Source organism: Phascolarctos cinereus, unplaced genomic scaffold (genome assembly GCF_003287225.1).
Source record: "Phascolarctos cinereus isolate Bilbo 61053 unplaced genomic scaffold, phaCin_HiC Scaffold_5;HRSCAF=322, whole genome shotgun sequence".
NCBI lineage: Eukaryota > Metazoa > Chordata > Mammalia > Diprotodontia > Phascolarctidae > Phascolarctos > Phascolarctos cinereus.
In genome coordinates, this window is record NW_027555958.1 from 56,846,211 (window position 1) to 56,859,985 (window position 13,775).

General features: G+C 46.0%; 1 protein-coding gene across 1 annotated transcript in view; it reads left to right on the plus strand.

Moving 5' to 3' along the window:
• The window catches only part of LOC110216792 (pepsin B-like), a 14,861-nt gene extending 1,968 nt beyond the window's left edge, over positions 1-12,893 (plus strand). The window contains 7 exon segments of the mRNA XM_020998777.2: positions 1,265-1,402; positions 2,984-3,108; positions 5,988-6,187; positions 7,480-7,602; positions 9,845-9,995; positions 12,185-12,283; positions 12,511-12,893. Of these exon segments, the coding sequence (XP_020854436.1) occupies positions 1,265-1,402; positions 2,984-3,108; positions 5,988-6,187; positions 7,480-7,602; positions 9,845-9,995; positions 12,185-12,283; positions 12,511-12,663 (989 nt within the window). The 3' untranslated portion in view covers positions 12,664-12,893.
• Positions 12,894-13,775: the final 882 nt, after the last annotated feature.

Genomic DNA, 13,775 nt, shown 5'->3' on the forward strand with positions numbered 1-13,775 from the left:
GGACATTCCTTTTGACTATGGGATGGATTAGACAGCTTCAGAGATCCCTTCCAGCTCTCAAATTCCGTGATTTCTGAGAGCTTCCATTCCACATTGGTGGAGACATAGAAGTGCATACAAAATCAGCAAGTACAAAATCTATACAAAAATAACTCAAGTCACAGAGTGCTTTAAAGTTTACAAAGCACCATGCCCCTAACAGCCCCAAGTGCTGTTTTCACACCCCCCCCATTTTATAGACGAAGAGGATGGAGTTGAACCACTTGTCAATGACTGACTAGCTAGTATCCAAGCTAGGATCTGAACCCAAGCTGCCCGATTTTAAGTACAGGACTCATTCCACTACAGTCACGTGGCAGATTTCTTCATTCTTTTCACTAGAGTAGACGCAGGTGGCTGGATGAAAGTATACTCTACTGCGATGGGGAGAGGCAGGAGAATGATGCATGAGCATCCCTACAAAACTTGGGGGGCAGGATGGTTGGACAAACAGCTCAGTTATCTGGGGAAAGGAGAAGCAATATTCCTCCAGCTGTTTCATCCACCTGAGATGCTCACAGAAGAGCAAACCAAGTCCTGGCCACTTCTTCATTAGCATGTAAGCCCTTTGAGGGCAGGGACCTAACACAGGGACTTGCGGTTTTTATTTTTGTGTGTATCCTTAGGGCTTGGCACATGTCAAACCCCAAATTCACTGTGGTAAATTCACAGAAATGGAAACCCGAGTCTCAGTTGCTGGAGGTCACTGGGGTCAGGGACCGTTTTTTTACCTTTCTTTATAATGTTAGAGCTCAGCACAGTATCTGGCACATGGCAAATACTTCCTGAACATTTACTGACCGAGGGACAAAAGGGGGTGATGGAGGATCTGATCAATCAATGTTTGTTAACCACTCTGTGCCCAGGCCCTGTTCCTAAGAGCAGGGTCTTTGGGGAGAGGGGAGTGGAGTGGGCAGTGGCTCTAGCCACGGACCAGGCCGGACTGGGCGTTTTTAAACACTTTCCATGGATTCCTTTCCTCGCTTCTGACTCCCCAAGGGGTTTGGTTTTAAAAAGATCATCTTTCATTTTTTCATCGCCAACACGTCCCAAGATGTCTCTCCCCTCACTCCCCCTGAGAGAGCCAGTCTCCTGATTATTTTCTGTTAAAAAAAGAAAAAAAAAGGTAGAAAGAGTCTTGAGCAGAGCGGCCCAGGCTGCCAGGTTGGGGAGGATGCCTCCTCCAGGCAACACCATCCCCTGTCCTGCAGGAGGCGTCCTCAAGGGAAAATGTCCTCGTGGACTTTCTACTTTGGGGAAATCAGCTTCGGTGCTCCCCCTCAGTACTTCCTGGGCCTCTGGGACACCGGCTGCAACCACCTGTGAGTGCCCTCCACCTACTGCCAGCCCAGGCCTTCGGTGAGTGCCCCGCCTGGGGAGGGTGAGGGGAAGGTGAGGGGAGAGAGGGAGGGAAAGAGGGGGAGAGGAGAGAAGAAGGCGGGAAAGGGGGAGGGGAAGGGGAGAGAAGGAGGAGGGGAAGAAGGGAGAGAGAGAAGGAGGGAAAGAGGGGGAAGGAAAGAGGGCAGACAGAAGGAGGGAGGAAAAGGGGGAGGGGAGAGAAGGAGTAGGAGAAGGGGGGAGGGGACAGGAAGGAAAGAGGGGGAGGGGAGAGGAGAGGGGAGAAGGGAGAGAGAGGGGAGAGAGAGAGTGAGGAGAGGGGGACGGGGAGGGCACAGAAAGGGAAGAAGAGAAGAGAAAGGGGGAGGGGTGAAAAGGGGAAGAAGAAAGAAGGGGGAGGGGGGAGGGGAGAGAAGAGAAAGGAGGAGGGGGAAGAAGGAGAAAAGGAAGGGGGAGGGAGACCTTCCCTACCCACCCATGAGGGTCTCCCTGGATGGGGCTGCCCTACTGGGCTCCCCTCCCCCATCCTTCCTCCCTCCCTTCAGTTAGCCTTGTTACAGTGACCCCTGTGTCCTCTGGGAGACAGGAACCCAGGCTGGCTCTCAGGATCAAGGCAGGGTCACAGGCCTTGGAGCCAGAGGCCTCCCCTCTCGACCTGCTCCGCCCGGAGGCCCAGGCAGGCTGGGAGGTGCACCGCCCTGCTCAGCCAGGAAGAAGACTCTCTGTGGGTGGGCGAGGCTCTGGGCCTAGACCAGGGAGGGAGAAGAAAAGCACATGGAAAGCCAACAAGGGGCTCCCCTAGCTTGGGGAGCCCCCGGTCCAGTGATGGGGAGGCCCTGTGGGCATGAGGAGTCAGTGAGCTCTGCCCCAGGACCAGTGCCAAGCAGTGGGAGCCCCCAGTCCCATCGGGTCTGTGCACAGACTGCATGACCTCAGCAGGGAGGGCCAGCAGGCCTTGAATGAAAGGGTTTTGTATGGGAGGTCATCTCAGAGAAAAGGCCCTAGCCCCTGGGGGTGGGGGGCAGGGTGGGAGTATGGGAAGGGTCTCCTGCTGAAGATGGGGTTGTGAGGAGGGGAAGCACTCCAGGCTGGAGGAAGGCCAGCAAAAATCCTGCCCCTTGGGATTGAAGAGAAGAAATGATTAAGCTCAATGCCAAGCACACAGAAGGTGCTTAATAAATGCTTATTGACTGCTTGACTTCTTCACGGAACAAGGAAGGCTGGTGTTAGTGGATCAAAGACTCTGTGGAACAGGGTGGTGTGTTGGGAGAAAAAGACTAGAAAAGAGGACTGGGTTACTAAAGGGCTTTGAATGCTACATTCAGAAGATGAGGATTTAGTTCAGTGCTTGGCACATAATAGGTGCTTAATAAATGCCTGCTGACTGACTGACTTGTTCAGGAAACAGTAAGAAGGCCCAAGCACAGTGCTTGGTATGTAGTAGGCGTTTAATACATGCACACTGACTTGTTCAGGAAGTAGGAAGGAGACCCGTGCACAGTTGCTTGGCATACAGTAGGCACTCAATAAGTGCTTATACACTGCTTCAGGAAGCAGGGTGCCCTCCGCCCAGGAGATGCCCACGCCTTCCTCTGTGTCTCTGCAGCCAATCACAATAGGTTCAGCCCCAGCCAGTCGCCCACCTTCTGCGGGGGTGGGGGAGGGCAGACGTACACGCTGGCCTACGGGAGCGGAAGCCTGACGGTGGTGCTGGGCTACGATGCCGTGACCGTGAGTAGCCCCGCCCACGCTCACTTAGCCAAGGCCACGGTCTCTGCTGCGAATCCTGCTGCCCCCTAGGAAGTGCGAGTGCAAGCGCAGAACACCTTGGAAGGCGGGGACAGCGCTCCGGCGACTTATAAGCTGTAGGGTTCCGGGCAAGTCAGTTAACCGCTAGCTGCCTCAGTTTCCCCAACAGAAAGATGGGGACCACAGTGGCACCAACCTCCCACGGTTGTCGAGATTCGAATGAGGCGTGCTTAGCACAGAGTGGGCACATTGATCGCCCCTTCCCCCACCTTTCCATGATGAGAAAGCAGTCCGTCCTGAGACGTGAATCATGGGTTCTTAGAAGTCCAAAGCATTGTGGAAGTCACCTAGTCCGGTGATTCGAGGATTCCTTCTTCGGCATCCTGTGCAGGTGGCTTTTTAAAATTTATTTTTGTTAGATGTTTTTTAGTATCCAGGAAAGGTAGTTTAAAAAAAAAAAGAATTGTTTTTTATTTATGTCTTTCAGCATACATGACAGATTTTTAAAAAAATTTTTAAAAAATTGATATTTTTCAGATATTACCCAGGAGAGGAATTTTTTTAAATTTGATTTTTTATTGATATATTTTAGCATCCATGACAGGTTTAAAAAAAATTTATTGCCATTTTTTAGCACCCAGGAAGGCATTTTTTTTAAAGATGGTTTTTTATTGGTATCTTTCAGATATCCAGAACAGATTTTTAAATCTTATTTATTTATTTATTTGTTTGTTTTATTTAAAAAATTTTTTTTCCATATGCTTTTGAGTTGAAAATTTTTCTCCCTTTTTCTCCCCCCCCACCCTCCCCCAAGATGGCGCACAATCTGACATAGGCTTTACATTTACATACCCATTAAACATATTTTCACATTAGTGAAGTTGTAAGTAAAAATTAAAACCAATAGGAGGAACCATCAGAAAGATGAAACAAAATTCAACTTAAGGTAAAATTAAGTGAGAGCGATTCGACTTCCATAGTTCTTTCTTTGGATGTGGACAGCATTTTCCATCCCGAGGCCTCTGGAGATGTCTTAGATCCTTGTAATGCTGAGAAGGGTTCAGTTTAACATTCTTAGTCATTGCATAACGTGGCTGCTATTGCATACAAAGACCTCTGGGTTCTGCTCACTTCACTCAGCATCAGACCATATAAGTCTTCCCAGGTTTCAGAACAGATTTTTTTAAAAAATGATTTTTATTGATATCTTTCAGCATCTATGACAGATTTTTAAAATTGATTTTTATTGCTATCTTTCAGCATTCAGGACAATTTTTAAATTGATTTTTTTTATTGATATCTTCTTATTTTTATTGGTGTTTTTTGTTTAGATCATCTGCATTTCAATATCTCCCCCTCCCCCATTTCTCTCCTAGAGCCATCTCTTTTTTAAAATTTTTAAAATTTTAAAATTTTTTATTTTATTTATTTATTTTTACCAGAGCCATCTCTTATAATGAAAAATTAAAAAAGGAAAAAAACCCACCTAACTCACTGAAACCAACCAACATATTGAAAAAGTCTGACCTTACATGCAGTATTCCACACCTATACTTTTCCAACTCAGCAAAGAAGTGGGATGGGAGTGGTCCAGGCACTATTTGCACATTTTTTTCTATCTTTTAGGCATTCTGTTCCGTGATTGGACAACTCTGTTAGATAATTCGTAGTGTGGTGGACGCAGGGGTGTGCTGGTGAATGTTTAATAACTGGCTCTCTGGAAAAAAAAAGTCTGCACAGCACACTTTTAAATTTAATTTGCCTTACCAATATTTTCCCCATCACTTTCTTAAGTGTCAACAATCAACAAAACAATAAATCACGTGTAGCATCTGCCCTCCCCAGATGTAAATGCTCGCAGTGAAAATTTAACAGAGTTGGTGGTTCTGAGCTGGCTCTAGCACTCCTTGTGATTTCATCAGATCTGGAAACTCTGCTAGGGCAGGTCAGCGATTTATTAATTGATAGTCTAACAGTGTGTCTGGGTCACTGAGAAATTGGATGGATGGCCCATGGTCACATAGGTTGTATACTTTGGAAGCAGGACCTTATGAGCCCTGGCTTGCCTCAATCCAAGGCCAGCACTTAGTCCAATATACTACCTTGTCTTTCAGACACTCCTCATATTAAGTAAAAATCTCCCCCTTCTGCTCGCTGGCCCTAGTTCTCCCTTCTGGAGAAGCAGAATTTCTTCATATGATGGTACAAGTCAGGTGACTTCAGATATTTCAGTTTTTCCCCCCTTAATCTTCCCTTCCCTAGAGTTTTTTTTTTAAACTATTCCTCATAGGATCATGGACTTAGAGCCGGCAGCAACTTTAGAGGTTATCTGTTATTCTAACCCAGTCTCCTCATTTTACAAATGGGTAAACTGAGGATCAGAGAGCAGAAATGGTTTGGCCAAACCTGGGTTTGGCCTGGGTTTAAATTGTAGTTCTTGGACTCCAAAACAAAAGCTCTTTCTATCACATCTTAATCTAAAATCAGTTTGATTTGCTAGAGTCTCACAGCTGAAAGTGAAATCATGTTATCAGGCTTAGAGGGCAGGTATAAGTCAATTGGTCCTTCTCTGCTCCATCCTGCGGGGCCACATCACAAATGGTCAGACCCAAGGTCAGCTGTGGTCTAGCTGAAAGAGGCCACAGGCATAATGCTTCTGATTTTCTCAGGTCTCTTGAGGTTTCTAGCCTCCCCTTCTGGACATGGGCTTTAGTTAATCTTCTGTTCATTAAGCTTTATTTGATTCCTCATAGACCCACTGGCTTCCTTTGCTTAACCATCCGGATTCTCTCTGGCTTCAGTGTCCTGAAGCTCATTTGTGGGGTGGGAGTTTCCAACCTGATTTGTTTGTGTCTCCCCAGGTTCAGAACATTGTTGTCTGTAACCAGGAGTTTGGCCTGAGTGAGAACGAGCCCATCAAGCCCTTCTACTGTTCTGACTTGTATGGGATTTGGGGCATGGCTTACCCAGCAATGGCTGTAGGCAGTTACCCAGCAATGATGCAGGGGATGTTGCAGCAGGGACAGCTCTCGGAGCCCATCTTCAGCTTCTACTTCTGCTGGTAACTCCCCTTCCCCCATGCCAGGCAAGCATTAAGGCTTGGAGGGCTGTGAGGACCTCAGTGTGCTCCAGGAACTTCTATTTCTCAGTCAGAAAGGCTGCTTGGTACAGTGGCTAGACTGCTGGACCTGAGTCAGGAAGATCTGTGTTCAAATCCTGCCTCAGACACTTCCTAGTCGTGTGATTCTGGGCAAGTCAGGATTTGGATCGAGATTCTGGAACTCCAAGTCAAAAGCTCTTTCTATCACATCGTGCCAATAGGCTTAGACTGAAAACAGTCTCATTTGCCCTAGAGTCTCACACCCAGAAGTGAAATCATGTTTCTTGGGGCTAGGCGGCAGATATAATTCAGCCTCAGTTTCCTCATCTTGGAAATGAGGATCATGATAGCACCTACCTCTCAGGGTTGTTGTGAAGATCAAATAAGATAACAGTTGTAAAGCATTTTGTAAACCTTAAAGCACTATGTGAATGCTATTATTATTATCACAAAAGGCTCTGACACTATGGGTGTCAGAATAAGACATGGGTGGCCTACATTTTACACAATAGTAAGTTTCTAAAAGTTGTATGTAAATTGAATGGAAATAACTTTAAATCCAACTTTAAAGTATAATTGGATGAATCATTTTGTAACATGAAAAAAAAAACTCCAAGCCTTTATAAAGTGAATCATTTTCTACTGATGATCTCATTGGTACACCTGGATTTTCATGTACTGGGTTTGCTTGAAGTGGGGCAAGCCTGTGGCTATTTAAAGGGAACTCAGAAGGAAGGGAGAAGTCTCCCAAATCTGACTGTGAACTCCATGTAGAAAATTGTTCTCCACTTGGCCTCGGCCTACCCCAAATGTGATCGTATCCATAGGGTCCCTATTCCTTTTCCCTGAGGTGTTTCTTGATAAGATACTCCTGGCCCAGGGTAGAGAGCCGGTAGGAGACAAGGTCAGTGTGAAGCCGTCAAGTCCTCTATGATACCAAGGGCAGACGCAGTCTATGAGGAGCACACTTGGAATTTCCATCAGTTCTAGCTCCAAGTGACACTGGAGGTGTTTCTCCACCTAGATCCCAGTCCCAAACATCCTGATATCAGCTTCAGGGACATCATTGGTGCCCAGGCCTGTTTCTTCTTTCCTGGGTCAATGATTCTTTGCTTTAACCCTGACTGTCTAACCTGTCTAACTCTGACCTTGGGCTTTCTAGCCAGCTAATGCCTAGTGAAACCCTCCTAAAGCCCCATGCCAGAGGAAGGGATCAGGCACCTGGACTCACCATATTCTTTCTCTGTTCCCAGTCAACCAATTCAGCAGTATTCAGGGGAGCTCATCCTCGGAAGTGTGGACCCTCAGCTCTACTCTGGTCAGATCACCTGGACCCCTGTGACTCAGGACATGTACTGGCAGATTGGCATTGAGGAGTAAGTCACCTCATTGATCTGTACAGAAGCCTGTTTCCAGGGCCATACCCTTATAAGAAACTGTCTTCTGGTCTCTTTAGTGCTTTGCAAACTTCCAGGTGCTGTATGATGCTAGTAATTATTATTTCCTGGGGGTGGAAGAAGGGGAGGTGGGGAATGGGAGCTTTTTTCTCCTCTGTCGTGGGGATGGTGGAAGATCCTCTTAAGGACTTCATAGCTCTTTAGTGAATTAAAGACTAAAGTGGGTCTGAACTGTTGGTCCGCTGACCTCTAACCCTTGAAATTACAATACTATTGGCAGCAGCATGCTGGTAAATGTTTAACAACCAGCTTTCGGGGGGAGGGGAATGTACATGACATACTTTTAAGTTTAATCTGCATTATTATAATTTTTCTCCATCACTTTCTTAAGTCTAGACAATCAGTGAAATAATCAAGCCCTGATTTATAGAGTTTGCTGATTTCTGAATCACAATTTCTGAATTTGCTCACACATAACAATCTGTAGCTGATTCAAAATGATTCCAGTACGCCCCTGGCTGGTCACCTGAATCTTTTTTTTTTAACCGTTCAGAAAAGTGATTTACTAAGAATAGTACAATACAAGGGCAGTAATTAGCTTACTAGGAACTCTTTCTCATAATACATTGGTTACAGAGACAACCATCATGAATAACTTTTTGTTTTTGCTTTAATCTGCATTCAGACTCCATAGTTCTTTCTCTGGATGTGGATAGCATTTTCCATCATGAGACCTTTGGAGATGTTTTAGATTATTGCATTGCTGAGAAGAGCTAAGTCTATCAACCTTAGTCATTGAACAATGTGGCTGTCACTGTGTACAGTGTTCTCCTGGTTCTGCTCGACTTCACTCAGCATCAGACCATATAAGTCTTTCCAGGTTTTTCTGAAGTCTGCCTGCTCATCATTTCTTATAGCACAATAGTATTCCATTACATTCATATACCACAACTTGCTCAGCCATTCCCCAGTTGATGGGCATCCCCTCAATTTCCAATTCTTTGCTACCACAAAAAAGCTGCTATAAATATTTTGGTACATGTGGGTCCTTTTCCCATTTGTGTGATTTCTTTGGGATACAGCCCTAGAAGTGCAATTGCTGGGTCAAAGGGTATGCACATTTTTATTGCCCTTTGGGCATAGTTCCAAATTGCTCTCCAAAATGATTGGATCATTTCCCAACTCCACCAACAATGTATTAGTGTTCCAATTTTCCCACATCTTCTCCAACATTTATCATTTTCCTGTTTTGTCATGTTGGCCAGTCTGATAGGTGGTCACCTGAATCTTGCCAAACCAGCAGGTTGATGTTCTTGGGCCTCTTGAATCTGGGTCCCTGCCTTAGCTTTTCTGAGTCTCAGTTTCCTTATCTATAAAATGGGAATAATAGTAATACCTGCTTTGCTTTACCTCAAAAGATTGTTGTGAGGCTCAAATGAGGTCATGTATGAGAAAACCCTTTAGAAACAGTAATACTTTTTATGATTGTAGTGTATTAAGCTTATGATTACCAACAAGATTTTAATCATTCTCAGAAATCTTGTCCGCAGAATCAAATCCAGACTCCTTTGCCTAGCATACAGGGATCTCCCAAACTCTTCCAGTCAATATGTCCAAACTTGTTTCCCATTGCTCCCCATCATGAGCTGTCCACTCATGGGCAGTTGGTCTTTTTACTGGCCTCACATCTTGCCACATCTTTCACTATTTCCATTCTTTCTACCAGAAATCCCCTTCTTTCTTCTCTCTATCTAACCACTTGTGCTCATCCTCGACAGGCTGGATCAGATCCCTCCTTGTTCACGAAGCCAACCCTGACCCAAGTTCTAATTCCAGTGTGGCCACTCAGGAGCCATGAGACCTGGGGCAAGTCACCTGACTTAGTCAACATTTTCCTGTCAGCAAAATCAAAGTATTGGACTAGATGCTCTCTAAGATGTCAAATAATTCTAAAATTCTACAGCTTTTTGACTCTGTGCCATCCTGGCCCATAATGACTTCTCTCTCCTTTGAATTACTCTAGTACTCATTTCCCAGTACTCACTCACTTGGTGCTTATTATATATTAGTTTAGTTGATGCCCTGTGTGTATATTGTCCTATTTCTCCAGCTGAATGGTAGGATTTCAGGACCTGCTGGGGTGGGGAAGGGATATGGCTTCTGGCCTGGTTCGGGTGTCTGCTGAGGAGTCTGACAGCTTTGGGTCTGGTCTCCCCTTCAGGTTTGTGATGGATAACCAGGCCACTGGCTGGTGTTCCCAAGGCTGCCATGCCATTTTGGATACAGGAACTATCCTTCTTCTAGCTGTTCCTCAGCAGTATATAAATTCCTTCCTGCAAGCAACAGGAACCCAGCAGGCTCAGAATGGTGACGTGAGTGACCAGAGGCTGAGGGCATCTCTGGAGGGCTGGCAGGAGCTGACAGGAGGAGCCTGGACTCAGCCTATGAAGGGTGGTGTTAGGGGTGAGGGGGCAGAAAACAAGAAGGGTCAAAGCAGAGGGGAGCCTTTCCGAGGAGAATGGATCTGCTCTTTGAGTGTGGAGCATTCCTGAATGGGCAGGAGCTACTGCTGAGTGCTACCTACCAGTATATGATGATGTAAAGTGCCAGATATTGGGCTTATCAGATGTAAAAATAGTCATCCAGGAGAGTGAGTGATCTGAGCCACACAGTCCATCCAAACTGACTGTAGAAATGAGGGGAGACAGAGAGAGAGAGACAGAGATGCAGATAGAGAAAAGGAGGGAGAGAGGGAGAGGACAGAATGAGAAATAGGATGGAAAGAAGGAGAGAGAAAAGGAGGGGTAAAAGGAGAAAAGCAGAGAGAAAGAAGGAGGAAAGAAGAGAGGGAAGGAGAGAGAGAAAGAGGAGGTAGAAAGGGAGGGAGGATGAGAGAGAGACAGAGACAGAGACAGAGAGAGAGAGAGATGTAGACAGAAAGGAGGGAGGGAGGGAGAGAGGGAGAAAGGAGGAAGGAAAAGAGGGAGAGAGGAGAGAATGATGAGGGAAGAAAGGAGAGAAAAGGAGGGAAAAGGAGGGAAAAGGAGAGAAGCAGAGAGAAGAAGGGAAGAAAGGAGAGAAGGAAGGAGAGAGAAAGAGGAGGTAGGAAGGGAGGGAGGATGAGAGAGAAACAGACAGACAGAGAGATAGAGATGTAGACAGAAAGGAGGGAAGGAGGGAGAGAGAGAGGGAGAGGAGAGAATGATAAAGAAGAGGGAAGGAGAGAAAAGGAGGGAAAAGGAGAGAAGCAGAGAGAGAAGGAGAGAGGGAAGGAGAGAGAGAAAGGAGGAAGGAAGGGAAGGAGGATGAGAGAGAGAGAGACAGAGAGATAGAGATGTAGACAGGAGGAGGGAAGGAGAGAGGGAGAAAGTAGGAAGGAAAAGAGGGAGAGAGGGAAGAACAAGAAAGAGGAGGGAAGGAAGGAGAGAAAAGGAGAGGGAAAAGGAGAGGGAAGAAAGAGAGGGAAGGAGAGAGAGAGAGAAAGAAGGAGGGAGGGAGGATGACAGAGAGAGAGAGAGAGAGAGAGAGAGAGAGAGAGAGAGAGAGAGAGAGAGAGAGAGAGAGAGAGAGAGAGATTAGGTAGTGCTAAGAGATTTCTTAATGCTACTGGGAAGTATGTTCCTTTTACCTCACAAAGATGGTGAGATTTTTAGACTAGAGAAGAGAAGGCTTTGGCAGAGTTGGATGAGAATGGAGGAGGGGGAGAGGGAGAGACTTGTCTTCACATATTTGAAGGGCTGTCATATGGAAGAGGGCTAGCCTAGTTCTGCTCGGCCCCAGAGACCAGAACAGGGGGGACTTGGAGGATTTTTGACTTACTCTAAGGGGAAGCTTCCTAACAATTAGAGTTGCCTAATGTGGACTCGAGGTCTTAGGAAGTCATGAGTTTCCATCCCCAGAAGTCGGTAAGAGAAGGCTGGACCACCTCTTGTTAGGGATCTTGTAGGAAGGATTTTTGCTCAGGGGCAGGTTTTTGTAGGCAGCCTCTGAAGAATCTTCCAGTTCTGAAACTGTGTAATTCTCAGGGCTGTGTTATTTTTGAAGCACGTGGCAGGGAAGGTAGCTAGCTGCTCCCCCACTCCATTCCTGTGGGAAGCCTGGGACCACCGAGTCCCTTCTGTAGACAATTATTTGTTGCTAGTTGAAACCTTGGTTTGCAATTACAAGGGCATAACCTTTTATGTGTCTGTCTATATTTGTACGTGATAGAGGTGATGTGAGTTTTGGGGATGTCTGAGTGTGCACTTCCATGGCCTTTTCTGTTTAAACTAGAGGTCTCTGAGGTCACACACTGCCCTTCTGTGTTTATGACAGCCTGTTTTCACACTCAAAAATTCCAGGATTCTGGCTGAGACCCTGTTTACAGATTAGAGGCAAAGAAAGCTCAGGGTCATTAGTCTTCCTATGAACCAACAGTATAGGTCAGTGATGGCTTTTGCTGAAGGTGCTGGGTGTGGGGGGATGGGGAATCTGACAGGATGACCCACAATGGGGGTAATGGATGGGTAGTGTCATACTCTGGCTCCAAGGCCCACATCTGCTCTGCTTATTCCTTCCGTAGTTTGTGGTCAACTGCAGCGACATCCAGGATATGCCCACCATCACTTGGGTCATCAATGGATCCCAGTTCGTTCTGCCTCCCTCTGCCTATGTCTTCAGTGTAAGTGTCCACCCCCGAGGCTTGTCAGGGATTAAGGAGGAGGGTGAGCCAATGTGACCCTCTTTGTGTCCCATACAGCATCTCGGCAGCTCTGGGGAATCGGTCGGAGGAGACTGGTTGAGGACAAACAAGGCCTCAGAGATCTAGTTAAGGGAGCCAAGGAATGGCGAAGTTCTCCAGGAAAGGATCCATGTTTGGTTAATTCTTTCTCTTTTCTCATTGAACAGGACAATGGCTACTGTGGGCTTGGGATCGAGGCCACCTATCTGCCCTCCACCAACGGGCAGCCTCTGTGGATTCTGGGTGATGTCTTCTTCAAGGAATACTATTCTGTTTATGACATGGCCAACAACAGGGTTGGCTTTGCCTATTCTGCCTAGACTGGAGGCCAGCTAGCCTCCTTTCTCTCTATCTCCTTTCAGGCTGCCTATGGAGACCGTCTGAAGTTTGCCCAGACGGGTCATGTTCCTCTCAGTGGTTTTGAATCCAGCATTCTCTTACCTAATGTAGTAAGATGTAAAACTTTAAATAACTTTGGCCTTTGAACAGGTCAGTTTACAGATTTAAATTCCAGAAGTATTTCTGAAATAAAGCCTTTCAGTTGTTCTAACTATGGGGTGATTTTCTTTTTAACCAGACTTGTGATTTAATTGGTTTCTTCCAGGTGAGGAAACTCCCTCCACTGATGTGGATTGGCATCTGTTTTAAAACTTATATCATGTGACTTTGGGCAAGTCATCTAAACTCCTTGGGTTTCAGTTTTCTCATCTGTAAAATGGGGGGGGGACTTGGAGTAGATCAGAGGTTCTTAACCTCAGATCTGTGAACTTTTAAAAACATTTTGATAACTGTATTCCAATATGATTGGTTTTCTTTGTTATCCTGTGTGTTTTATTTTATGCAGTTAAAAACATTTTTCCTGAGGAATCCATAGGCTTTGCCAGGCTGTTAAAGGGTTCCGTGGCACAAAAAAGGTTGAGAACTCCTGAACTAGATTATGAAGGCTTTCAGCTCAGTCAATCAATTAATAAACTTTTATTGAGCAGCTACTATGTGCCAGGCACTGTGCTGACACAAAAAGAGGCACAAAACAGCCCCTGCCCTCAAGGATCTTACAATCTAATGAGCTCTAGCTCTGTGATCCTATAATCATGTCTATCTTTGTATAGATACAGCTGGAGAGTTGCTTGGGGGGGAATTAAGGAGTTGAGTGACTTGCCCAGGGTCTTTTAGTATATTTCAGAGGCCAGACTTGAACCTTGACTCCTGAGCTGCCCCTCTATCTAATATGCCACACTATGTCTCCTAGGGCTAATAATAGTAAACAAGTCAATGTAGTAGACAGATTCATACAAGAGAGAGTCGTCATGAGTACCCCGATTTCCCTGCTCTCCTGAATCCTTGCTTGGCCTGCTTTGAGGAAAGGAAAGCCCCATGGACAGCCCTACCACAGGCAACCAGTTCCATCCAGGCGGCAGGTTAGTTGTCAATG